Below are 25214 nucleotides of genomic sequence, written 5' to 3'. Positions count from 1 at the left end.
ATTGGGTATAAGAGGGAGCAGAGGAAGAGCCCTTAAAATTAGGGTCATGAGTACCTGTGAAAATTTTCAGGAACATTTCTGGGGGTTGCTGCGAAAAAGTGTTTCATTGTTAAAGTGCTCCCTGATTGGTTAGGATCACCTGTGTGGGGGTGAATATAGGGAGCTTTGCTCTTGCTTTGAATGGGCTTCGCTTGCCCTTAATGATGTCAGCACTTAGCCAAATAGTATTGACCATGTGGCGATATGACATCATCACATACAGTACAGGATCCCTGATTAGGTGGGATCACTTGAGAGTAAAACAGGGGCACTGGGATTGTACTGAAGCAGCAGTGGGGGCGGGACCTAAGGCTGCAAACAGACTGCACTGGGGAGAGGGGAGGTAGTATTCAGCATGTTCCTTTGGTTCCTTCTGACGATGTCCGAAGTGAAAAGTAAACCAGGGAAGCACCCAGCTTTGATTGAAGGATTCCAATTTAACTGACCTTCTCGTCCTTGTCACATCTGTTCGCAGGACAGTGATGGCAACATGGACTCCCGGGAGGTGGCCCTGGCACTGGAGGCACTAGAAGGAGAGCATGACCCACAGCAACTGACATGCCACGCCTTTGAGGTGAGCACTGTTGTTATCACAGTAGAGGCTAAGCTATAGTCATTCCATGCAGAGCTGGGTCCGGAAATCCAGGTCTCCATCAAACCTCTTAAAAAGTGGCAAAAGGTGAGATGATTTGGAGGGGCGAAGTGGAGGGTGAGGGAAGGGTGCTTAACTGTTCCCTTGCCATCCCCTCAGGGGAGAAGCAGTGTGGGGGAAAGGATTAAGCACTTCACCCCTCCAAATTGTGCCATGCTCATAACATGATTTTAGGCCAGAGTTTCCCAACCTTTGCATTAAAAAATGTAATTTTAAAGATTACATTAAAAGAAAACACACTTTCCCCCGGCAGGACACATGTATTTATTTTCATCTATGTCCTTCCTCCTCCAGATCAGCTGCATTACTTCTGGGTTCAAATCACGCAGTCGAAATCTTCCATTTGGTGTGACATGCTGCCTCGCTCTGAGTCAGCTCCAAAAAGCGGGGATTTTAATACCCACCCACCCCCGCTTTCGGGGCCGACTTGCTTCCTTATGCATCCTTCCTGGTGCATTTTGGGGCTAGTGAGTTTAAATTCCCTGCTTTCAGAGCCAACTCAGAGCGAGTCAGCCCAGCACACTGGTATGATGTCGCGCACCAGTTGGAGAAATGCTGTTTTAGACGTTTCCTGAAGACTTGGGCCTCCATTGAATACCTGCTTTGGCCCAATTTAGGCCTCAGATAGGAAATGAACATAAGAACAGCCCTGCTGGATCAGGCCCAAGGCCCATCTAGTCCAGCATCCTGTTTCGCACAGTGGCCCAGCAGATGCCGCTGGAAGCCTACAGGCAGGAGTTGAGGGCATGCCCTCTCTCCTGCTGTTACTCCCCTGCTACTAGTACTCAAAGGCATCCTGCCTTTGAGGCTGGAGGTGGCCTTTAGCTCTCTAGTAGCCAATGATAGACCTCTCCTCCGTGAAGTTATCCAAACCCTTCTTAAAGCCATCCAGCTTGAAGTGAAGCCAGAGCAAACAAGGAGTGGATAGAATTCTCAGGCTAATGTGAACCTGAACATACTCAAGGAAAACGAATGAATTGAGCACCTCTGATCTTGGGTTTCTGACTCCTTTTCATGCCACTTCCATCTCCAGTCCATCCCTTGAACATAGATGATGCTCATTGGTGGTTAGCCCAGGATAAAGGACTTGGTAAAGATGACCATGGCAGGGCTTCTGTCGCATATTTTTACCATCCAAGGTACTGGGAAGGGATCCCAGTGGATCTGCTTAGCCCAGTGGATCTGGGCTAAGCAGAACAAAAGGAAGTGTAGAGAATCCAGTGGGGTTGAAATGCTGGCGGGACATTCCAGAGTTCACCCCCGGGCGGCCAGCCCCTTTCCCAATGAGCCAGGGCCAGCCTCACCACTGGGCAATGTCCTGGCACAAAACAGCAAGGAGTGGCTCCCAGTTGCTAGGGTGAAAGGGGCGGAGCTTGGGGCAAAGTGGGCAGGGCCAACAAAATTAAAAGGGTAGAACTATGAGGGTCACTGGAGGTGTGGGTAGTTCCAGAGCAGGACCACTGAATGTGTACTGGGGGCTCCCTGTTGGAATATCTCTCACACACTCCTCCTTGCTTCCAGTTGTTCTCGGCAGCGGATGCTGGGACAGGGGACCACCGGTTGCGCCAGGACGGCTTCTGTGCCATTTTGCATCTCCTGCTGGGCACACCCACTGCAGATGGGGCTGAACTCTATAGCCGGCTCTGTGGGGACCACATCCAGGACGGACTGACCCTTGGTGAGAGCCTCTGGGCCTGCACGAAGAAATGGGATGCCGGGAGGGCAAGGGAAGGTTTGAGATTGGAGGGGCGAGGCGGGGCTTTCTCCTTTTCTTCTGCATCCCAGGAAACATACACCATTCAGAATGGATTCAGCATGTAAGGGGAGAAGGATCAATTAGGTAGAGAAGAGAGGAGATCTGGAGACTGGGGGGAGATTTTCAGCTGACAAGGGAAATGATGAGATACGGTCAAGGAAGCCTATGTGGAAATCAAGAGGTGGGGGGTGTCATGGAAATGGGGAGGGTTTTTTTAGGGGGGGTGGGGATAAGAACATAAGAGCCTTGCTGGATCCAACCAAACCTCTGCCTTGTCCTGCATCCTGTTTTCTGAAATGGCCCCACAGAGGTCTATAGGAAGCCTACACTTGTTTGTCTCTAGCAACTGGTATTCAGAGGCATCTTACCCTTGAGTGGGAGAAGAAGAAGGGAAACCCGCAAATGCTACTGAATGAGACATTATTCCTGGCCTGACGTATTTCGGCAAGACCTTTATCAAGGGCTCTGCCTTGCTCCGGTGGCTATCAAAAGTCAGAAGAGGCTGACAAAAGACCTGTGTTGCCCCTTGTGACTGGAATCTATGGAATACATTTCTCTTCTTTGTTGCCTCCTTTTTTTGTTCCGTTGGCATCTTGCTCTTGAACAAGGAAGTTCCCTATAGCCGTTCGCGACCACTAGCCATAGATAGATCTATCCACTTCCAAGCATTTCCTTAATTACTCTTTAAAACCACATGAGCAAGCAGCCTATCCACACAATTTCTGGCAGCAAATGCCAGAAATTAACTTTGCATGGTATAGCCATGGTGGAGACAGGAAGGCAGGATGTTTACATGAAGTCCTCTAGGAAGCCAACTGAGGGCATATTCAGACACAATGCCAAGCCGCAGTTATTGCAAGGTCTTAGTCAACCCCATCTGACTGTTGATTGGGCCTGAAACCAACTTTTGGAACTGGTTCATCTGAACTAACCAACCATGGACTTGGGACACTGCTGATTAGGTTGGCATCCCGGGTTACTCAGGGAGGGCAAGGGAAGAGGGAAATGGCACAAGCCATGGTCTGCCTGTGTGGTTGGAATACAGATCCCAGTTTGGCGTCTGAGCTATGGTTAGTGTAACCCATAGTTTGGCATTACATCTGAATGCACCTTCGGTTTTTATGCTGGACTGAGCTCTGATGCTTGGGGCTTCTGTGGTGCCACTATCAGTTTATACTGGCTGACATCCTGACTGGTGTAACAGGGGATGCACTAGGGCTTCTGAAGAGTTCCAGACTAATGCTGTGTGTGTGTGTGTGTGTGTGTGTGTGTGTGTGTGTGTGTGTGTACACACACACGCACATGAGTGTGTGTATTTCAAGGACCTCCTCTTTCCCTGGAAGCCGCCTGTGTCACCCAGAAATATGTCCCCAAGGGCTGTGCGATCCTCAGGGACATATTTTTGGGTGGCACAGAGTGCTTCCTGGAGAAGGGAAGGTTGTTGAAATTTGTCCCCACTGCAGAGCCAGCTGTGGAGCTGAGTGAGTTGAACTTTTCAGAAGCATTGATGCTTTTCCCACTCCACTGGTGCTTTGTTAGCCCTAGGTATCAGCCGCTGGCGTTCTTTGTCTCTTTCTCTCTCTTACCCAGATGAGTTCCAGGATTTTTCCCTCCGGCACCCTGACTACGCTCGCCTCTTCAGCACGTACCTGCACCCCCCTGTGGCCTGCACTCTGCCCAAGCCTGGCCTCCCGCTCACCTATGCTAACGGCGCCCCTGCTGCCCCTCCCAAGAGCAAGGCAGACTGAACCTCCCGAACTTCTTTAGCCATGTGTATAGAACAAAAAGGAAAACCAAGAACACACACACAGCCATGCCACATCCTTGGCCACGCAAACCCTGCCCCCCTGCGCGCTTGCTTGGTCCTGGCCACTATGGTGGCTGGGCAGAGGGGGGGCGGAGACACCCCCATCTCAGGGCAACCGTAACCGGGGAATCACAGCCGCAAGTTCTTTGGGGATTGGGGCTTCTCTCCGTTTATTTTAAAGTTTTATTTTTGTTATGTTTAATGATATCATTTATTTTATTTTATGTCGTCAATTTGTTTTGTTTTTTCCCTTTTGTTTTTTTGTCAGGGGAAGGAAGGATGGTAGGGTGAGATACCGTTGTTTTGGGGTTTATTTTCTGTTTTGTAAAATATAAAAAAGTGCTATTTTATATATAAAATAAATATCTATATCTCTATAATAAAAGATATATGTATTAAGTTTTAAAAGGAAGGTGGTTCTTAGTGTTTTTCCAAAACAGCACTTTGGGGAATTGGGGAGAAAAGAGGTTCAGCAGGTTGCGGGCTGAAGATGGAGACCACAGCCTGAAATTCAAGGCTTAGTTGAATTTCAGAGTAAGAGGTTGTTTTTAACTTGGCTATTTGGAAAGGCTTGCCCTCCCTCTTTAAGGCCCTGGTGGTAGAATTAAAATGGGGGTTTCCACGCAGCACCAAATGCGGAACTACATTATTCAACAGCCTTATCTCTAAGATCCTTCTATGTTGACCCAGAAGTAAATCTCATTCAGTAAAAATCTCCTGCAACCTTAAATCTCCTGCAACCCCTGCTAACTGAGCAAAGAGGCACCTTTTTAAAGTGGTGATTCTCTTTATTCTCTTTATTTAGCAGGGGGAGAGCAACCAGCCCTATCCAGCCCCAGCACAGCATCCCTCCAGTGGCTGTTGCTGGTGTCTCTCTTATGCTTCTTTTTTAGGTTGTGAGCCCTTTGGGGACAGGGAGCCATCTTATTTATTTATGTTCCTACGTAAGAACAGCCCTGCTGGATCAGGCCCAAGGCTCATCTAGTCTGGCATCCTGTTTCACACAGTGGCCCACCAGATGCCGCTGGAAGCCACAGGCAGGAGTTGAGGTCATGTCCTCTCTTCTGCTGTTACTCCTTCAACTGGTACTCAGGCATCCTGCCTTTGAGGCTGGAGGTGGCCTATAGCCCTCTGACTTTCCCAAACCGCTTTGGGAAATTTTGTAGAAAAGTGGTACATACATATATTCATAGCTGGCTAGTTCATATAATCCTAAACTGGGTAGGACAAGCATCCTGCCCAATTTACCAGCTTTGGGAGCTGTGTGTTTTCCTGATCTTATAGCAATAATCTAGGTAGGAGGAAGGGAGAGTTAATATCTTCAGGTCAGGAGCTGGGTAGGGTGATGCTTTTCATTGCAGCTCGGAGATTAGTGATGAATTGCCCCCTAATTAAAAGGCTTCTGTTTTCAGCAGCAGAGGGAGGTGTTAATTACTTGACAATGTTCATTATTTTTGTGCTATTTCATAGTAAAAGAGCAAAATAACCAACACTTATTTTTAGATCTCCACTCTCACAGAGAACAGAAATAGACTGATTCTGGGGCAATTCATCCCTAATGCTACGGTGATGCTGAACAGGAAGGTTACAGGAGCTGCAAGGAGGCAACTGCTAATAAAAGGTTCCATATTCCTTAAAAGCCTTCATAGCTCTTTGCCTGTCCACACTGGAGAGGCTGGCACTGCAGCTGCATTTTATGGGAAACAAATAGCCACAAATCAGATACAGGGGCGGGGGGGGCGGGGTGGAGAGAGATGGGAGAACAACACAGGTAACACAAGAATGATCTGGGAATAAAATCATCTGGATTCTCCAAGTGAACAGTGGATAGCAATTCCAGAAAAAAGGAGTGGTACAAATTACAGTCCCCAAATGCAGAAAACAATAAAGTACCTAGTGTATAGTAAGATGTATTGTAATATCAGTAGAAAGAGAATATATATACATAGGGGAAAGGTGGGCATACAATATAAGTGACCCAATGGGACAATTTGGCAAAATGCTGAGACTTGTAGTGCTCAAAGTTTCGAAAGCTTCTTCAGTCAAGTGAAATCTCCAGTATATCAGTCACATATTATTAGTTATAATTGTACTCACATATCAAAGTCCTTCTCAAATCCAAAAGGGAGCTAATGATCTTGAAGTCCACTCAATACGTTAGCAATGTCTCTCTCAATCTTCAGATGATGTGGTTAGCCATGCTTTCAAATGGACTTCCGTTGTCTCTTCAAGAAGCAGAATTTAATTGTGCCTTATGTCTCCAATGGCTCTCATTGGCCTAACAGGTATCGTCACAAAAGCAAAGTTGGTCTCCAAACTTATTAATTTTATAAGCAGTGCTGCTCCCTGTGAGTTTACTGAAAGAATGTGGTAACACTACATTCGTAAGGCACTATTAAGTTCTGCTTCTTGAAAGCTTTCAAAACTTTGAGTGCTAAAAGTCTCAGTATTTTGTCATATTGTATCATTACCCATTGGGCTACTTATATTGTTTGTCCATCTTTTTCCTATGTATATATTCTCTTTCTACTGATATTACAATACATCTTACCATCGGCTAGCTACTTTATAGTTTTCTGCATTTCGGTAATGTGGAAGCAACCAAGGACCCAATTATACAATAAGACAAAGTTGAGGGTTTTTTTAATCATATGTGCAGTCAAACCAAGTGTGATTCCAAATCTCTTTAATCAGCTAAGAACATTGAACAAATAGTGGTCTCTCCCATCCCAAAGGAGGCATGTCTAAACAGATCATGAATGTGTATATTGCAGGACAATCTCTTCTGTTCCATCTGTAGCACTCTGAGCAGCGAGCCTTTGAAATCTCAGGGTAATGGGGAAGAGAGGGCCATCATAGGCACTTCAAAGAGTTTGCCAGAGAGAGATCACTTCCCGAGGCCTTGATGGAAGAAGAGGCCCAGTTACTGTTGGCACAGACGCTTGCTCCGCCGAGTGCCTGAGCTGTTGCTCTTTCTTTTGTGGCTACGGTGGCCAGTTGAGCTGGCTTCCATGTTCTTGCTTGGTGGAACAAAGGAGTCCTGGATCACTTGTACCCGGGTGGAATGCCTTGTCTTTGCACCTTGTTTCCCAGTCCCAGTGAGTGAAGTCAAGGTGTCCCTTTGCTCCCGTGGTGGAAGAACATGACCACAGTGGGGTGAGAGGCTAAGCTTGGAGGCCAGCAAGGAGGAGAAGGTGGACAGCTCTTCATCCTCCTCCATGTCTTCTTTAATGTCATACTTATGAGCATGTTCCACGCTCCCTCCATTGAGTTGTGGAAGCACAATCCCGGTCACAGTGACCCTCTCAAGCAAATCTCCCCCTTTCCCCTTAATCGGGCTCTGCACATCACTCTCTGAGCTGGTGGTTCCACTGTGGACACTGGAAGAAGCAGGATTGCTAGACTGAAATATCTGGTTGGATTCATCTTTTTCATGGCTGCTACTATTGCTTTGGAGACCGGGTTGTGGTGGAAGCATTGCCACTGCTTTGGCAGGGCTGATGGGTACAGGTGTGTGATCTCCACTAAGACCCCCATCAGTCTCAACTGTGTTGACATAACCTGAAGGATTCAGAGTGGGTTTTAGGATCTGCTTGTCGTCGGATAGACTTCCCATCCAAGAGTTGACTGTACCCTGCTCAGCGACTGGCCATTGAGACCCCTGGAATCTCCCAGGGCCTTTCTGCATCCTTGAAGTTGGAGACTCCATCAGTGAGCAGGTGAAATGTGGTGGATGTTCGGAATGGATACTTGGTGATTGCTCTTCAAGCTCCCCTCCCCCAGTAGAATCAACTAAAGCCAATGGCTGCCCATAGCTGCTGCTGAGTTCAATATGAGACTTTAGGATAGGACAGCAAACTTCCTGATTTATTTCCAATACTGGTGGGCTAGCTGGCTGCTGGCCATTTTGTCTAGTGGAAGTTGACGGTTGTAATGCTAGGTTATCTGCAGACAACCTTGTGATTTTGACTGGGCTGTTAGTATTAGCTGGAGTGGCCCTCATTTGCTCCCAGCCAACCTGTGATGACTTCTGCAATTTGACCTGTGCTTGGCCATTAAGTTGTTTTCCAGGTCCACAAGAGATTGCCATTGGGTTTCCTTGGCTTGCCAGGATTTGGCCACATAGGTTTGTGCTTTCAAACTGGGCTGCAGCTTCATTAGGAGTAGACTTTGGCCCTTTCCAGGTAGCCTGGAATTGGTGCTGATATTTGACCACCTCTTCCTGTGACCCATCCTGCTTTTCACATTCAGGCTGAGTGAGATCCTGGCTGACTTGCTTTAACTTGTTGTCCCACTGAGATGCCGTACCCCTATCCTGACTGTCAAGCTCAGATCCCCTACTATCTAGAGATGGACCTGCAACCTTTTCTGCATGGTCAGGGTTTTGTTCTCCATGCCCATTTGAAGTCAACTTTACATCTTTTTCTTCTGCCAAGTGGTCTCTGAACAATATTTTGTTTCTGTCCTGATTAGCATGGTCAGTGCCTCTTGGATCATCTCCCTGTCCTTCCCAGACAATCTGAATTTTCTTTAGACTTTTGACCTCCCCTATTTGGACTCCATCTTTTTCCCCACATCCATTGTGGGCTGATACTAGGTTTTTCCAAATTAACTGGGTACTGTTTTGGAACGGTGCTTGGACAACATGGCTGTCCTGCTCGGTAACCCTTGGAATCTCCACTTGACCCTTGACCTTTCCTCCTTGGCTGCCATTTTGCTTGGGATGCTCGATGGCATATGACCTTTGAGCTCCTTGTCCTGTCTTGTTTTCTCCTTGTGACATTAAGTTCCCAAAGAGGCTGCTGTTTCTGGTTATGCTTGAAGTAGCTTGTAACCTGACCCACTGGGTTTGAGGAGGGGCACCACTGGTCTGTCCTAGGTGACCTCCAACTTGGTCCTGTTTCTGTGTGTTAGGGGTTTCTTCCTTACCTGTGTGCTTCAGGGAAGGCAACAGTCTTCCTTCCTGAGAGTCATGGCTGCCACATTCATGAGGAAATGAGCTTGCTACAGCTCTGATCCCTTTCGGTAGAAAATCACTCTCTCCCACTTCTTGGTGTGAATGAGATGTCAACAGAGAACTGATGACCTGTGTTGGTAATTCTGACTGAGTGGTTCTAATGCCCTTGTTAGGCGGCCTCTTGATCGGACGGCATGAAGCATCTTCGCCTTTACCACTGCCACTGACTTCATCCTCTTCCTCAGACTGGGAGGGGGTAGAGTCAGAATGGGAGGTGTGGCAAACGGAGGGCTCCCTTTCTTCTTCAGATAGTGCCAACACTCTCTTCTCTATGAGCTGAAGGTGGAAAGGAAAAGGGCCTACACCAGGGCTGCTCAACTTTGGCCCTCCTGCAGATGTTGGCCTACAACTCCCATAATCCCTGGCTATTGACCAGAGTGGATGGGGATTATGGGAGTTGTAGTCCAAAAACAGCTGGGGGGGCCTAAGTTGAGCAGGCCTGGCCTACACACAAGACCTCCACAATGCAGAGTAGCTGATGGAGGAAGCATGGTCTGTTTTGGCTCTCGGCCGTTTCAGCCCATGAGGAGCCAGTTCTGCATATTCCTTGGCATATGTAGGATCCAGCCTTTTGCAAAACATTGCTAATGTCACTTGAGGGGCATCTGCAGGGCAAAAAGCTGAATCCTATGCATGGGGGGAAATGCATACTGTCTCTGTACAGTTTGAACATCCCTTGCTGTTGCCATTTGGCTGGTGACCAATGCTAAACAACTAGGGCTAGCACTATAGAGATGCAGGAAGTAAAGCAAATCCCCCTGTTGGCATCATGGTCCTGCCACACAAATAGTGGCTTTCAAAGAAGAACAGGAAGTGCGGGTTTATGTTACTCTTCTCTTCCACCCACATCTCTATGCACTAGATGGTCTCATCAAGGGTTGCTCTGGCTAGGAGTCAACATGTCAAGGTTGCGATTCCTAGGATCACCACATTACTCTGGTCATGAGAATAGGCCCAAAATTCTGACATGAAAGTGCCCCCATCCCTCCAGCTTAATCCCTAGATTGATCTCATGCTAAGGAAGTTCACATCATTATAATTAGGGTAGGATACCCGAAGGTCCTACCCTGGTTTGGGAGCTGTGTATGCTCCTGTTTTGTGATCCAGTGTGAGGGAAATGGCAAGTTCGAAGGAGAAAGAAGTGACTGCCTGGAAGAGAGGAGCTAGGTTTGCTGGCACCGTCCTACCCAACATTTACCAGAGCCCCTGGTGGCGCAGTGGTAAAACTGCCGCCCTGTAACCAGAAGGTTACAAGTTCGATCCTGACCAGGGGCTCAAGGTTGACTCAGCCTTCCATCCTTCCGAGGTCGGTAAAATGAGTACCCAGAATGTTGGGGGCAATATGCTAAATCATTGTAAACCGCTTAGAGAGCTCCGGCTATAGAGCGGTATATAAATGTAAGTGCTATTGCTATTGCTATTGCTATTACCAAGGTAGGAGGAATAACCATCCAACACTTCTCTCTCCCAGGCGATCACGTCACCCCACCCTCCAACCTTGCTGTTTCCGTCACACGTGTTCACAAAACACAAGCGTGCACAACTCCCGAACTAGGGTAGGATGCTTGCCATACCCTAATTCTAATCATGAGAACGGCCTTGCTGCATATTACCTGATTGGGTGTTAAGTTTAACTCCTCTGCCAATTCCTCCACCAAGTCCAGGGGATCCTGGTTTTTCTCTGGAGACAGCAGGTCAGCTATAAACTGTGGATGTATGATGGCTTCGACCTGCCAGAGAGAGGAAGGGGAAATGTCGCAGCTAGTGATGTTGTGCCTGGCTGAAGAAGGGAGAGGTCTCATAAGAACAGCCCTGCTGGATCAGGCCCAAGGCCCATCTAGGCCAGCATCCTGTTTCATAGAGTGGCCCACCAGATGCCCACAGGCAAGAGCTGAAGGCATGCCCTCTCTCTTGCGGTTGATTCCCCTACAACTCACCATGCCCCACCCTCATTCTGACCAATATCATGGAGAGTTTCCAGCTGCTGTAGGTGTAGGAGAACAAGATGGTGGATACAAGCCACGGAATTCTAAGTGGGAAGGGCCAAGGAAGAGTGAGAGCTAGTGGGAGTAAAATGAAGCTCAGATGGTAGAGAAATGAAAGGGAAATGGCTTGAGAAATGGATAAGGAAGGCTACCATCATGTCGAACACTCTGGACTGCATGGGCGGTTGCTTGGCAACACCCAGTGCTGGACCAAAAGGCAGCAGGGGTTCCTCTGCATCACAGTCCCAACAAACAGAGTGGGACTTGGACTGGAGGGACCAAGATTCAGGCCAAATGAGGCATGACACTAACTGTGCGTCGCTGCCACAAACAGCAGCTGCCTTTTTAACTTTCCCTCCATATCACCCAGAAGTCCCCATTTTGTGGTGTGATAGAACTCTGCAGTGGAGCTGCGAATGTGGCACCAACTGCCGTGATGTCCTCAAGTCCTTGCCCAGAGGTGGTTAGACTACAAGTCCCAGCATTCTCAGTCACAAAGGAGCATTGAAAGATGCCTCACACCGAGTCAGGCCATTGGCTCAGTACCATCTGACTCAGCATTGTTCTCCAAGGATTCAGTCAGAAATTTCTCCCAGCCCAACCTGGGACCTTCTGCCTGCAAAGCAGATGCTCTGCCACAGAGTTACAGCCCCAACCCCATCCAATGGCCAAAGGAGTGATGGGAGTTGTAGTCCAGCCACAACTGGGAACCCAAGGATGGGAACTCCTGCCCTACAACAAGAGAAAAACTGAAACATCCGTACTTGTCTTTTTGCCAAGGAATCCTGGGAATTGTATTTTTATGAATGCTAAGAATTCTTTGGCAATTCTGTGATGGGGTTAAGGGAAGAAGTCTCAAAGCTGTCCACAAACAAGGTGCCAGGCTACTCACGGAGGAGCACCACAATCCGAACCGGTTGACATCTGTAGGTGCCAGGATGCAAGTTCTCTCCAGCATCTCACAGCAAACCCCACCCACCACCCTGCCACAAGCCGCACTTACCTTACAGACAAATTCTTCATTGTCACATAGCTGGTCAATATACTGTAGCAGGCTGAAGTCTGGAAATACCACATCCTTCCGGTCTTGGGGGGCTCCACACTCCCCCTGCTCCTTCTTCTCATCCTCTTCCTCCTCCCAACTTGTGTCCAGCCCTTCCATGATCTCGGCATACTGGTGGACCGCCTCGGCGGGGATCTCCCTGGGAGCTCCTGGGGTGGAGGTGCTGGGCGGGCGCCGCTGGCGACGCCGGGGCTGGCGACTCTTGGAGGCTGACTTCTTAGGAATGTAAACTTCAGGGAAGAAAGGGAACCCGAGTCAGTCTTGACAGACATACCCACACCCCAGCCCAAGATGCATCCTAGCAGTGTGTTGTTGTCCTCGTTCCCGACCTATCTCTGTGGTTCCCAAGAAATGAAGCAGACTCCCTAGGGCAGGGATCCCTAGATGCTTGGACTACAATTCCCATCATTCCCAGCCACAATGGTCGAAGAGGGGCCTGGTAATCCAGCAACTAAATTTAGAGGAGAGCCATTTGGAGGCTAAAGAGGCTAGTGGGACATGGAATGAAGCCATGGCCTAGTCAACACTTCCTCCAAACACCTTCCTTATCTCCTGGTGGCAGCCGCTAATATTCTTCAGGGGTCTCCAGTTGTTGATTTCTGCCCTAGAAAATCTTAGAAAAATGCAAGGAGAAGTCCGAGATCCCTGCTGTACCAACCACACCAAGAAACTATGTGCCAGCTTAAGCTCCTGATCTTCAGAACCTTAAGAATCAAGCTAATGGCCCAACATCCTGCCTCCCACAGTGGCCCATTGGATGCCTCTGGGAAGCCCAAAAGCAGCACAGGAAAGCAGTAGCTTTTCCCTGTGGTTTACCCCCAGAATCCAGGGGTATACTATCCCTGTACATGGAGGCTCCATTTAGCCATCATGGCCACCAGCTGTTGGTGGGCAGCTCCATGCATTTGCCCTTCAAGCTGCTGATCATCACCACATCATGCAGCAGCAAACTCCCAACATAAATGTGTTCATTTCCCTTTCTTTTGCCAAACGGAATCTCCTGCAAATCAAGTTCACCGGATGGCCTCAAATTCTGTTATTATGGAGAGCAAGTTGGGGAGGGGAGAATCCCTTCTCCAGTTTCTCTATACTATGCATAATTTGATAAACCTCTTATCACATCCCTCCTTAGTCATCTTGTTTCTAAACTAGCAACGCAAGAACTTTAGCCTTTCCTCATATGGGAAGAGCTCCGTCCCCCTTGAAAATGTTGATTGATCTTTTCTAAATCTTGTCCAGCTCAACCCTGGAGCTCCACACTTCACCTCTTAGAATCACAGCCTGGATTCTTACATTTCTCTTTTGACATTGTTGCCATGGCTGGCAATGGGTTGTTGTTTGTTGTTAAGAGGCTGAACACTTTAATTGAGGATTAGGGGATGGAACACTGAGTCTCTTCCCTCTCCCCTTCCCCTAGTGGCCTGCTGCCAAATCTAATAATCCCTCCTTCCATTATATAAGGGGTCCCTAACCTTGGCTCCCCAGATGTTGTTGGACTACAATGCCCATAACCCCCAGCTACAATGGCATTTGTGGACTGTGGCTGGGGATGATGGGAGTTGTAGTCCAACAACATCTGGGGACCCAAGGTTGGAGACCCCTGCTATGCTATTGGAAAGTGTGTGTGTGTGTGGCGGGGAGGAGAGGTAGAAACACCACAACATTTCAGTGGGGGGGAAGACTTCAGAGTATCAGTGATCAGAGCATCTACAATATTGTAAACTGCCCTGAGCCATTTTTGGAAGGGCGATATATCAATCAATCAAAAAAATAAAAAAATAAAATATGCATTCTTCCCCCCGCCCTTTCCTCCCATTGAAGGCGGGGGGAAATACACTGAAGGTATAAGCTTACAGTGTATAAGATACAATGAAGGTAGAAGCTTGCAAGGATACACCTGTAATGTTTGATGGTATCACAGAAGCCAGGGAATGGGGAAAGATTGAGGAGCCGTTCAAGTGAGCATCAGAGACTGATATAGCTCCTCCCCACAGCTAAGAGAAGCAGGCTCAGTTGTGCAAATTAAGCAACTATATTTAAATGTGCTTAAATGGCATACACATTACTGGAGTCCGTTTTTCTTGCTGCAGAACAAAGATTTTCTTGGCATAGAATTGTGAGGTAGGTAGGTAGGTAGGTAGGTAGGTAGGTAGGTAGGTAGGTAGGTAGGTAGGTAGGTAGGTAGGTAGATAGATAGATAGATAGATAGATAGATAGATAGATAGATAGATAGGAAAAAATCAGCTTGGCCTGAAGCTATGAGATGGTATATTTGGGCATATCAGCAAAATAGCTCACCCAGGTTTGGGGTAGGAAGCAGAGGCCATTGGGAGGGCCAAAGACATACACCAGCTGAGGGCAAAAACTGGCCCACACGGTGCAACATTCTGGGGTGCAAAGAAGGCGAGCCCATTTACAAACTGAGTACCAGTCTCTGTTGCTAATGGCAGCTCTAGCTATTGGCTGACGATGGGTGTGGGCAGGTAAGGCTTTTGCTCCAGTTGCAAGGGATTGTGGGAAGACACTACCTTGCTGTTGCCCAGATTCCGGGGCAGGGGAAGCAGGTGGCTTGGTAGGCTTAGGGGCTGGAGCCTGGAACTGGGAGCAGCTGGCCAGGAGCTTCATCTTCTGGATCTGTTGCTCTTCTTCTGCTTCGAATTCCATGAACCTGAGGGAGAAGATGGCAGCAGAAGAGCGGGTGAGCTCAGAAGGTGGCAACCCTCTTCTTCCCCACCCCCTGCCATCATGAACGGACCCGTGAGACCAACTGAAGTGTACCAAAAGGGGGACTGAGCCAGCTCTCACTTTTCTGCCATTTCGTAGAAGATCATGCGCTCAAAGTTGCTGCTGTGCTCCCACTCCTGGACGGCACGGGGGACGCCATCTTCCAGGGTCATGTCGGGACGCAGGCGGGCCAGTGAACGGAGGACAGGGCTGGAAGGGCAGGACAAGCACAGCATGTCAGAAGTGGAGAAGCTTCCAAATTCTGAACTGCCCCTTCTCCAGAAGCACCATTCTCTACCACTACACTCATGACCCATACACAGCCCTCGGGCCATCATATGCAAGGCTGTCCCAAATCCAGGGCCTTTCTCCAACCTTGGAAATCCAGGGCCTTTCTCCAACCCCTTGGAAAATAATATTCCTTCCCTTGGAAAGTTCCTTCTCTTGGAAAGGAATATTCTTTTCCAAGTCTTGACTCCAAGTTCAATCTCCCGCGTCTTGAGTAGGGCTGGGAAGATCCCTGCCTGAGATCCTGGAGAGTTGCTAACAGGAAGTGTGACAATACTGAACTAGATGGACTTGACCCAGAATAACCCAACTTACACTGGTCTTGACTCAGTATGAGATAACTTGGAAACCAGTTTATATAACCAGAAGAAGCTGATAGCCAGGATATAAAACAAGCATAACTGAGTAAATTTTTCCCTAGACCAGGGTTTCCTAACCTTGGGCCCGCAGATGTTGTTGGACTACAACTCCCAGAATCACCAGCCACAAAGGCCATGTCTGGGGATTCTGGCAGTTGTAGTCCAACAACATCTGGGTGCCCAAGGTTAAGAAACCCTGCCCTAGACCATCCCACTTGACTCCAGGCTTCAGATATAGGGTTTTCATAATTCAGCTTTTCATGAAGCTTGCATGCAGAAGGTCTTGGGTTCCTTCCCCAGCATCTCCAAAATAGGGCTGAGAGAGAATCCTGCCTGCAACCTTGGAGAAGCTGCTGCCAGACTGTGTAGGCAATACTGAGCTAGATGGACCAATAGTCTGACTCGGTATAAGGCAGCTTCCTATGTTCCTATGAAGAAAACCTCCCTACCCACAGAAAACCAGCCGATCAGGGAGAAGAGTTCAGCTTAGTCTGGATCCCCCTCACCGCCCCACTGTGTGCAGGTGGGGAATTTTCTGTATGATGGAGAACTCTTGCTGGATGACTCTACTTGCTGGGTGACTCTGGGCCAGTCACTTCTCTCTTAGCCTAACCTACTTCACAGGGTTAGCACTTAGCAATAGCAATAGCACTTACATTTATATACCACTCTATAGCTGGAAGCTCTCTAAGCGGTTTACAATGATTTAGCATATTGCCCCCCAACATTCTGGGTACTCATTTTACCGACCTCGGAAGGATGGAAGTCTAAGTCAACCTTGAGCCCTTGGTCAGGATCGAACTTGCAACCTTCTGGTTACAGGGCGGCAGTTTTACCACTGCACCACCAGGGGCTCAGGGTTGTTGTGAGGAGAAACATGTAGTACACCGCTCTGGGCTGCTTGGAGGAAGAGTGGGATATTAAAAAATGTTTGTTTTTTTAAAAGCATGTATCTTGTTATATACACCTTCAGCCAAAAGTGGTGCAGTCCAGGAAAAACATCACCACTTTCTTCTGCTGACTGCACAAACCAGCCTTTAAGACTGTTGAGGCACAAGTTCAAATCCCAATTTAACCACTTCCCAAATGTGCAAACTGAGAACCACAGTGAAGTCCTGTGTGGAATTTGTCTATGATTTCCACCACAAAATTCAGGCTTCACAGACAGAAGTGCAATATGCAGGGCTTCCAAATCCATATTTTGCGGAAAGAATTTTGCCACCCAAACCCCCATTTTGCTTCACTCCGAGCCATCCACCTCTACTAGGGCTGCACAACTTTGGCGCTTCAGCTCTTACTGGACTACGACTCCCATCACCCCTTATTGGCCACCATGGCTGGGGATTGTGGAAGCTGGAGGGCCTCCATTATGTACCCCTGACCTATAAGAGACAACTTCAAATGCCAATTTTGGACTGGTGGGGTTTCCCACCTCTACACCAACACAGCCCCATCAGCAACCCCCATCAAGGAAAACCCATGCTTGACGAATGGCCCTTATCCTCTCTCTCAGCCTGCATCTCCTTGTGATCCCAACTCTAGGTCGTTCTTGTGCCCTAATCGATGGTCCTCGTCACTGCGACCCTCACATGAAGAAACAAGCGAGCGCCTCGGCATCCGGCGTGGCAGGGAAGTGGCGTCTGGCTAAAGCCTTGTAACGCTGCCAACGCCGGTAATTCTCATATACTCCCTTGGAGGTGCAGGCAAAGGACGCATCACTGGGAGGGGGAGCACGTGTGGACTGGACAGTCTCTGGTACTCTCGCTTTCCTCCCGACTGGCTCCTCGCCAGCTTTTGTCAGCAACACGGTGCGGACCCCAGGACCTGTAGGCCCGTCCCGGCGTGGCGTGGCCCAGCCCAGCGGCATCCCCGTCAGGAAGAAAGTCTGAGTACGGGGCATTTCCTCGGCACCGCCCACCATGGGTCCTTCTCTTTTCAGCTTGATGATCAACTTGCTTCCTGGGGCGTCAGAGGAGGTCACCAGCAGTGCAGCCCCAGGGAAGGCAGGCAAAAGCAGTGAGGGTGCACTGGGGGGGCAGGAAGTGGGGGGCGGGCCAGGGATATGGGCCTGGGAGGTCATGGCCGAAGGGAGAAGGAATCTAGAGCAAAGAGACTCGTCAAATGAACTGGGAGGAACTGTCTCTGTGATCAGGAAAGTCCTATTGCGAAGGGGTTGGCAGAAACTGGTTGGAAATGGGGCTAGCTGGGAAATTCACAACGTCGCCATTCGGTTTCCAAGAAGATCCTACATTGTTGACTCCGCTCTGGGAGGGGGAGGTTGAATGAAAACAATTCCAGAATCTGGACACCTCGGGAGTTCCAATAACAGGGAGGAAGTTAATGTTCTACCTGCAGGAAAGGCAAGGTTGTGCCGTCAAGTCGGTGTTGACTCCTGGTGACCACAAAGCCATGTGGTACCAACCTGATCCTAATTCTGCACATTCCCCTGTTTCTGGCTTCATGCAGTTTCTTGGGTATCCACACATACAAGTGGAGTTAACAGGCTGCAGCCTCTGGTTGCCATCATGATGGTCCACTTGCTTCCAACATTGGCTTGCCAGAGTTGGGCCCTTATCCCCGGCTTTAAACAGCAGCTTGAACCAAGTCCTAATGCTCATTTTCATAGCACATAAAGTTTCACCAGATTGTTCCTGAATATCCAGCTGTTGTAAAGATCCCGGGGCAGGCCGGACCAATATTTTCCCCTAGCCAGCCGACAATCTGTTTAGCTATCTGAAAACTCATAGAAACAGAGGGTCTCCTAGTCTCAGAGCACAGCAGAAATACATACCTCTCCCAAACCACCTCCCCTGTAATGATGCAAAATGTGACACGTGCCCATGAATACCCCTAGCCAAAAATAAAAAGGCCAAGTGTTGACTACAGTAGGCGTTTGTGAGGTGCGCTTGACCCGTGGTGTCTGCTCTGACATCGGGCGGTTGATGCAGGAGCAGAGTCACCACACCTGTGGGCAACAAGCACCTACTCTAGAAGTTGGGACCAGTTTGAAACTGTTTAACTGTCAGGGCTTCCCCCATAGAATCTTGGGAAATGTAGGTTTGTGGCAGTACTGAGAAGACATCAGTGTGCTCAGCTCCCTCACCATACTGAGACTGTTGTGTGATCTGAATCGACAGAAATCTCATCTGGACAGCTTGTGTGCTTATGTGTCCTGTTTTAGGATCCAGGATTGGGCTGAGATCAGAAATCTGGGTTAGAAAAAGCTCAGACTTCTGCTCACCTGAACACCTAGAAATCTGATATTTGCACCTAGGAAATGGACTCTCTTCTTCTTTTTCAGCTGCCCCTAAATTTGATCCTGACTAGCACCAAGACATTTTAAATATTTTACTGCCATCCATGTACATGGAACTTTACCAAGAACAAGAGGAAAGGTCCCTGCCCTGGAGGGGCATACAATCTAGAAAACAGACACAAATGAGATAACAGAAAGAAAGGCAGGGAAAGGGAGATGAGGTGAATACAAGGATAATATGCTATCATTTCAGATATATGCTTACATCTACAATTAGGCTGAGTTACAGCAGGACATGAGACCAAGGGGTATCATATTCTTGTGTGAAGAATTTTCTCACAAGAGGAATGTGCTTTCTGGGAATGGTGGGTTTTGAGCAAGGATGGGCAAACCTGGCCCTCCAGCTACAACTCCCATCATCCACTGTACAATTGTGGCTGGGGATGATGGGGGTTGTAGTTCAACAACAGCTGGAGGGCCTGGTTTGCCCACCCCTGGTTTTGAGTGAGGATTAAAGGATGTTAAGAGAGGAGTCATCATTGCTGAGGCATGTTGGGAGGCAACTCCAGCAAGGGAAATGGGCAGATGTGTTTGAGGGAGCAAGATACCTTCAGGAAGCTGAGGGTGGTGCCGCTGAATGGGTGAATGCCACAAGGAGGGCTGTGTCAGTATGTCGGTTGCCAGGGTTTTGACAACGCTGACCTTAAACACTTGGGCACACTGACATACATGAACCAGTGTGGTATAGTGGTTAGAGTGCTGGACTAGGACCGGGGAGACCCAAGTTCAAATCCCCATTCAGCCATGAGACTTGCTGGGTGACTCTGGGCCAGTTACTTCTCTCTCAGCCTAACCTACTTCACAGGGTTGTTGTGAAAGAGAAACTTAAGTATGGAGTACACCGCTCTGGGCTCCTTGGAGGAAGAGCGGGATATAAATGTGGTGGTGATGGTGGTCATGTTACAGTGTCTGATACCAAGGTGTCCAGCAGTTCTTCTTATGTGATGACTCTGGATCAGTTTCAGTTTGTGACTGCTGAGGATGAGGACAAGTTGCTTGGAATGTTGCGGCCTACCACCTGCTCTCTTGTTGTAGAGGGCCTGGTCACGATTATAAATGCATCTCTGAGGGAAGGCAGGATGCCTTCTTGTCCTAAGGAGGGAATCATTAGACCGCCGCTGAAGAGGCCTACCTTGGATCCCTCAGTTAAGCAACTACAGGCCTGCCCTATATCGCTACTGCCCGATTTAGGTGTTTCCTATAGTCTGGGAAACATGCCAGTGGGGATTCAAACCGGCAAACTCTTGCTCCCAAGGCAAGTTACTTCCCCACTGCACCATTAGGTGGCTTTCCATAGGTATTCACATTCCATAGGTAGCACTATTTTCCTGCCTCTGGTCTCCCCCTCTCCCTCTCCCTCTCTGTACCTCCCTCTCTTTTTAAAAAGTATCATTTTGGAAAAGCAGAATATGAAATAAATTATAAATAAATAAAATGAATAATTTTTGTCTCTGCTTCAGGTGTTCAGATTGCTTAAGGCCACACAGAACCATAATATTTTTAAACTGGAAAAATTCAGAATACTCCCCTTCCCCACCTAACATTAAATATTAGCCTTGCGTAGAATGTGATTGCATTGTGACAGCCCTGAGGGCTTGAATCTTTGATGCCAACTCAAGATGAGCAACAAACAACAGTGAGAGAATCTGAAAAGATCTAAGATTATCAGTTGCTGGTTCACACGGAGCTTGGCCTTAGCACAGATGGATCATCAACTACCAGAAGATCAGATTCGAATCAGGTTAGTGTCCAGCTGTCCAAGGTAGGGAAGAGAATCTTATTGGCAAGCAAGCTTTTTTCCAGAACCCATCAAAAATTGATGAGAATCGTACTTATCTAGCAAGGCTTTTGTTTTAGAACTAATCACAATCCAGAGCAGTAAGCAACAAGGCAGTGCTACTCAACTGGCTGTAAGCACCCCTTAAAACCTACTAAATCATTTTATACTTTATGATGACTATGATTGCTTACTCTTTTCTCATTTGATTTCCCATCAAGTCATGAACATTTTACTCAAGCATCCCGCCAAGAAATTCCCTGATTTAATTATGTTCCGCTACGTCAACCTGCAGGATGTCTACGTAGTTTTTGTTTTTCCTCATCCATGTCAAAATCCATTCATTTCTCAGCATCAGCTGTTACCCCACTACCTGTTTACTACCCTTATGAAGTTTCAGCATGGACAGCAGCTCTTACTGTAACATCACTTTAAAAACAACAGGCCTTTTATAGCCTGCAAGTTTGGTCAGCTTTCCAAGTTTGGTCAGCTTTCCATAGCAATAGCTATTACCAATATTTGTTTATTTATTTGACATATTTATATCCTGCCCCAAACTCGCATCTCTGGGCAGCTCACAATAAAATACAAATTACAACGCCCAGAGACGTAAGTCTGGGGCGGTATAAAATATGTTAAATAAATAAATAGTAAATAAACAAAACAAAAAGGCTAAAACCAAAATAATTTAAAATTTAAAACAATGTTTAAAACTACCAAAACAGTATCTAATTAATAGCCAGGGTGAACAAATGTGTCTAGACAGTTTAAAAAGTTTTCAGAGATGGGGAGGCTCTTATTTCGGCAGGGAGTGCATTCCAGAGCCTCGGAGCAGTAATGAAGAAGGCTCATCCCTGAGTAGCCACCAGACAAGCCAGTGGCAACTGCAGACGAACCTCCCCTGATGATCTCAGTGGGCAGAGGGGTTCATAGCGAAGAAGATATTCTCTTAGAATATGCTTCTTATACAAGAAATTACATAACTAAACCTTCAACACAACAACCACACCCAGCCACGCCCCATGAACCATTTTGAAAAACATGTCTTGTATTTGTTTAAAATCAAATATTTGGAATTCTTTAATGGCTTAGAGCAATCTACTGTGTTATGCTATATTACTTTGGCTCATAAAGCCTGTTTTTATGCACATATCTGTCAAACAGCCTTGTTATTATAAAGGACAGGTGGCTATCTAGTGTAGTGGTTAGTATTGTACTAGGAATGTAGGTTCAACTCCCAAACGCAGCCATGAGCTCATTGGATGGCCCTGGGCCAGTCACCACCTGTCTGCTTTACAGAATTGTAAAGGGGGAAATAATCTCGTGGATGGAAACATAACTAGTTATTTAGTAGTAGTAGTTCTTTTATTGCAGCCGTAGGCCAAACAGAAACGAAAGTGACAATAACACAACCATTCAGAGATAGAGTAAATATGATGATACACATACATATACAGATGAACTAAAACTACCATAAAATCAAACCTATAAAAGACCGTGGTGGGATGTCTGTCTCATCGCCCCATAAATAAATTTGGCTACCACTTTAGCGACTTCATCGTTATAACTAGTTATTATGTAGCTAACTTGTTTGGTACGTTGCAGAATAATATTTGTTTTTGCTAAGTGGCATTCGTTTATATATTCATTTTATTTATTTAACATATTTTTATACCGCCCAAAACGTACGTCTCTGGGTGGTTTACAACAAAAAATGACAACAGAAAAAGTTAACACATTAGTTAAAACAAAAACATGACAACAGAGAAATTAAAACATTGGTTAAAATAAATGACAGCAAAAAGTTAAAACATTACAGCAATTTAAAACCTTAAAAGAATATTTTAAAACAATGTTAAAACTATTAAAATGGTATTTAATTTAAAACCTGGTTGAACAGATGTGTCTTTAAAGATTTTTTTTAAAATTGTCAGAGATGGGGATGCTCTTATTTCAGCAGGGAGCGCATTCCAAAGCTTCGGGGCAGCAGCTGAAAAGACCCATCCCCGAGTATCCACCAGATGAGCTGGTGGCAACTATGGATGGACCTCTCCTGATGATTTCAATAGACGGTGCGGTTCATGATGAAGATGTTCTCTTAAATACCCAGGGCCTAAGCCGTTTAGGGCTTTATAGGTTATAACCAGCACCTTGTATTTTGCCCGGAAACTTATCGGCAGCCAGTGTAGCTCTTTCAATATACAGGAGTAATATGGTCTCTCCGAGATGACCCAGAGACCAACCTGGCTGCCACATTCTGAACCAGCTGAAGTTTCCGGAGTACACACAAGGGCAGCCCCACAAAGAGTACATTGCAGTAGTCAGGTCTGGAGGTTACCAGCATACAGGTGAAACTCGAAAAATTAGAATATCGTGCAAAAGTTCATTAATTTCAGTAATGCAAATTAAAAGGTGAAACTGATATATGAGATAGACGCATTACATGCAAAGCGAGATAAGTCAAGCCTTAATTTGTTAGAATTGTGATGATCATGGCGTACAGCTCATGAGAACCCCAAATCCACAATCCCAGAAAATTAGAATATTGTGAAAAGGTTCAACAGTCTAGGCTCCAGGTGTCCCACTCCAATCAGCTAATCAATCCATAACACCTGCAAAGGGTTCCTGAACCTTTAAATGGTCTCTCAGTCTGGTTCATTAGGAATCACCATCATGGGAAAGACTGCTGACTTGACAGCTGTGCAGAAAACCATCATTGACACCCTCCATAAGGAGGGAAAGCCTCAAAAGGTAATTGCAAAAGAAGTTGGATGTTCCCAAAGTGCTGTATCAAAGCACATTAATAGAAAGTTATGTGGAAGGGGAAAGTGTGGAAGAAAAAGGTGCACAATCAGCAGGGATGACCGCAGCCTGGAGAGGATGGTCAGGAAAAGGCCATTCAAAAGTGTTGGGGACTTTCACAAGGAGTGGACTGAGGCTGGAGTTAGTGCATCAAGAGCCACCACACACAGACGGATCCTGGACATGGGCTTCAAATGTCATATTCCTCTTGTCAAGCCGCTCCTGAACAACAAACAATGTCAGAAGCGTCTTACCTGGGCTCAAGAAAAAAAGAACTGGTCTGTTGCTCAGTGGTCCAAAGTCCTCTTTTCTGATGAGAGCAACTTTTGCATCTCATTTGGAAACCAAGGACCCAGAGTCTGGAGGAAGAATGGAGAGGCACACAATGCAAGATGCTTGAAGTCCAGTGTGAAGTTTCCACAGTCTGTGTTGATTTGGGGAGCCATGTCATCTGCCGGTGTTGGTCCACTGTGCTTCATTAAGTCCAGGGTCAACGCAGCCGTCTATCAGGAGATTTTGGAGCACTTCATGCTTCCTTCCGCAGACGAGCTGTATGGGGATGCTGACTTCATTTTCCAGCAGGACTTGGCACCTGCTCACACTGCCAAAAGTACCAAAACCTGGTTCAATGACCATGGGATTACTGTGCTTGATTGGCCAGCAAACTCGCCTGACCTGAACCCCATAGAGAATCTATGGGGCATTGCCAAGAGAAGGATGAGGGACATGAGACCAAACAATGCAGAAGAGCTGAAGGCCGCTATTGAAGCATCCTGGTCTTCCATAACACCTCAGCAGTGCCACAGGCTGATAGCATCCATGCCACACCGCATTGAGGCAGTAATTGCTGCTAAAGGGGCCCAAACCAAGTACTGAATACATATGCATGCTTATACTTTTCAGAGGTCCGATATTGTTCTATTTATAATCCTTGTTTTATTGGTTTCATGTAATATTCTAATTTTCTGGGATTGTGGATTTGGGGTTCTCCTGAGCTGTATGCCATGATCATCACAATGATAACAAATTAAGACTTGACTTATCTCGCTTTGCATGTAATGCGTCTATCTCATATATCAGTTTCACCTTTTAATTTGCATTACTGAAATTAATGAACTTTTGCACAATATTCTAATTTTTCGAGTTTCACCTGTATGTACCACTGTTCTGAAGTCGTTTATCTCAAGAAATGGACACAACTGGCGTATCAGCAGAAGGCCATTGCCTCAACCCAGGGAGAGGTTCGGATCCTCCTATAATATAGTCTGTTATATGTGTGTGGAAATATTTTAGAAGAAACTAATAAAATAATATTGGGGAAATAGGGGCATGTTGGCAGGTATGATATAATAAAATTAACAACAACAACATTAAACAATGATAGGGCCGATATCTACTAGGAACAGTTCTACCGTTTATTTCTAGCACAGCTCCGGCAACTTCAGTAGCTCAGCTGTCCCATACACATTTCAGCAGCAGAAGTCCGCATCGCGATATGAACGCCCGAGAAAATTAATCCTGGTTTTCAAGCTTGAAGACTACAATTCCCAGAATGCGTCGGGAAGAGCGTAATCACTTTGAGCTCACTCTTTGGACCACTTCGGGACTCCATTACCCAGGGAGCACTGG

General features: G+C 47.0%; 2 protein-coding genes across 9 annotated transcripts in view; one reads left to right on the top strand and one right to left on the bottom strand.

Annotated features, from left to right (window-relative positions):
* The window catches only part of LPCAT4 (lysophosphatidylcholine acyltransferase 4), a 33322-nt gene extending 28660 nt beyond the window's left edge, over nt 1–4662 (top strand). Inside the window, exons 12-14 of the mRNA XM_053265236.1 lie at nt 515–613; nt 2213–2369; nt 4038–4662. Of these exons, the coding sequence (XP_053121211.1) occupies nt 515–613; nt 2213–2369; nt 4038–4195 (414 nt within the window). The 3' untranslated portion in view covers nt 4196–4662. The remainder of the gene's footprint in view (nt 1–514; nt 614–2212; nt 2370–4037) is intronic.
* Nucleotides 4663–6923: 2261 nt separating this feature from the next.
* Nucleotides 6924–25208, bottom strand: NUTM1 (NUT midline carcinoma family member 1). 8 transcript variants are annotated; one of them, XM_053265595.1, is made up of 6 exons: nt 24998–25208; nt 15125–15253; nt 14848–14987; nt 12260–12549; nt 10885–11001; nt 6924–9547 (listed from the first exon to the last, which is right to left on the bottom strand). In XM_053265595.1, exons 2-6 carry the CDS (start codon nt 15214–15216, stop codon nt 7178–7180), a joined length of 3009 nt encoding a protein of 1002 aa, XP_053121570.1. In that variant the 5' UTR covers nt 15217–15253; nt 24998–25208; the 3' UTR covers nt 6924–7177. The 8 variants fall into 8 exon arrangements, with proteins under 8 accessions (XP_053121570.1, XP_053121569.1, XP_053121572.1 ...); XM_053265594.1 differs by lacking the exon at nt 24998–25208 and adding an exon at nt 23840–24017; XM_053265597.1 differs by lacking the exon at nt 24998–25208 and adding an exon at nt 20139–20282.
* Between the last annotated feature and the right edge of the window lie 6 nt (nt 25209–25214).

Source organism: Hemicordylus capensis, chromosome 6 (assembly GCF_027244095.1).
Source record: "Hemicordylus capensis ecotype Gifberg chromosome 6, rHemCap1.1.pri, whole genome shotgun sequence".
NCBI classification, from domain to species: domain Eukaryota; kingdom Metazoa; phylum Chordata; class Lepidosauria; order Squamata; family Cordylidae; genus Hemicordylus; species Hemicordylus capensis.
This window is presented reverse-complemented; position numbering and strand designations above follow the sequence as displayed.

What these genes read in the sequence shown, in the direction of transcription:
- NUTM1 (XM_053265590.1), bottom strand. Translation starts at nt 17,770, where the DNA reads ATGACCTCCCAGGCCCATATCCCTGGCCCGCCCCCCACTTCCTGCCCC. An exon ending in TTCTACGAAATGGCAGAAAA is followed by an intron (nt 14,988 to 15,124) that starts GTGAGAGCTGGC and finishes CTTCTCCCTCAG; the next exon opens with GTTCATGGAATTCGAAGCAG. An exon ending in TAAACTTAACACCCAATCAG is followed by an intron (nt 9,548 to 10,884) that starts GTAATATGCAGC and finishes TTCCACCTTCAG; the next exon opens with CTCATAGAGAAGAGAGTGTT.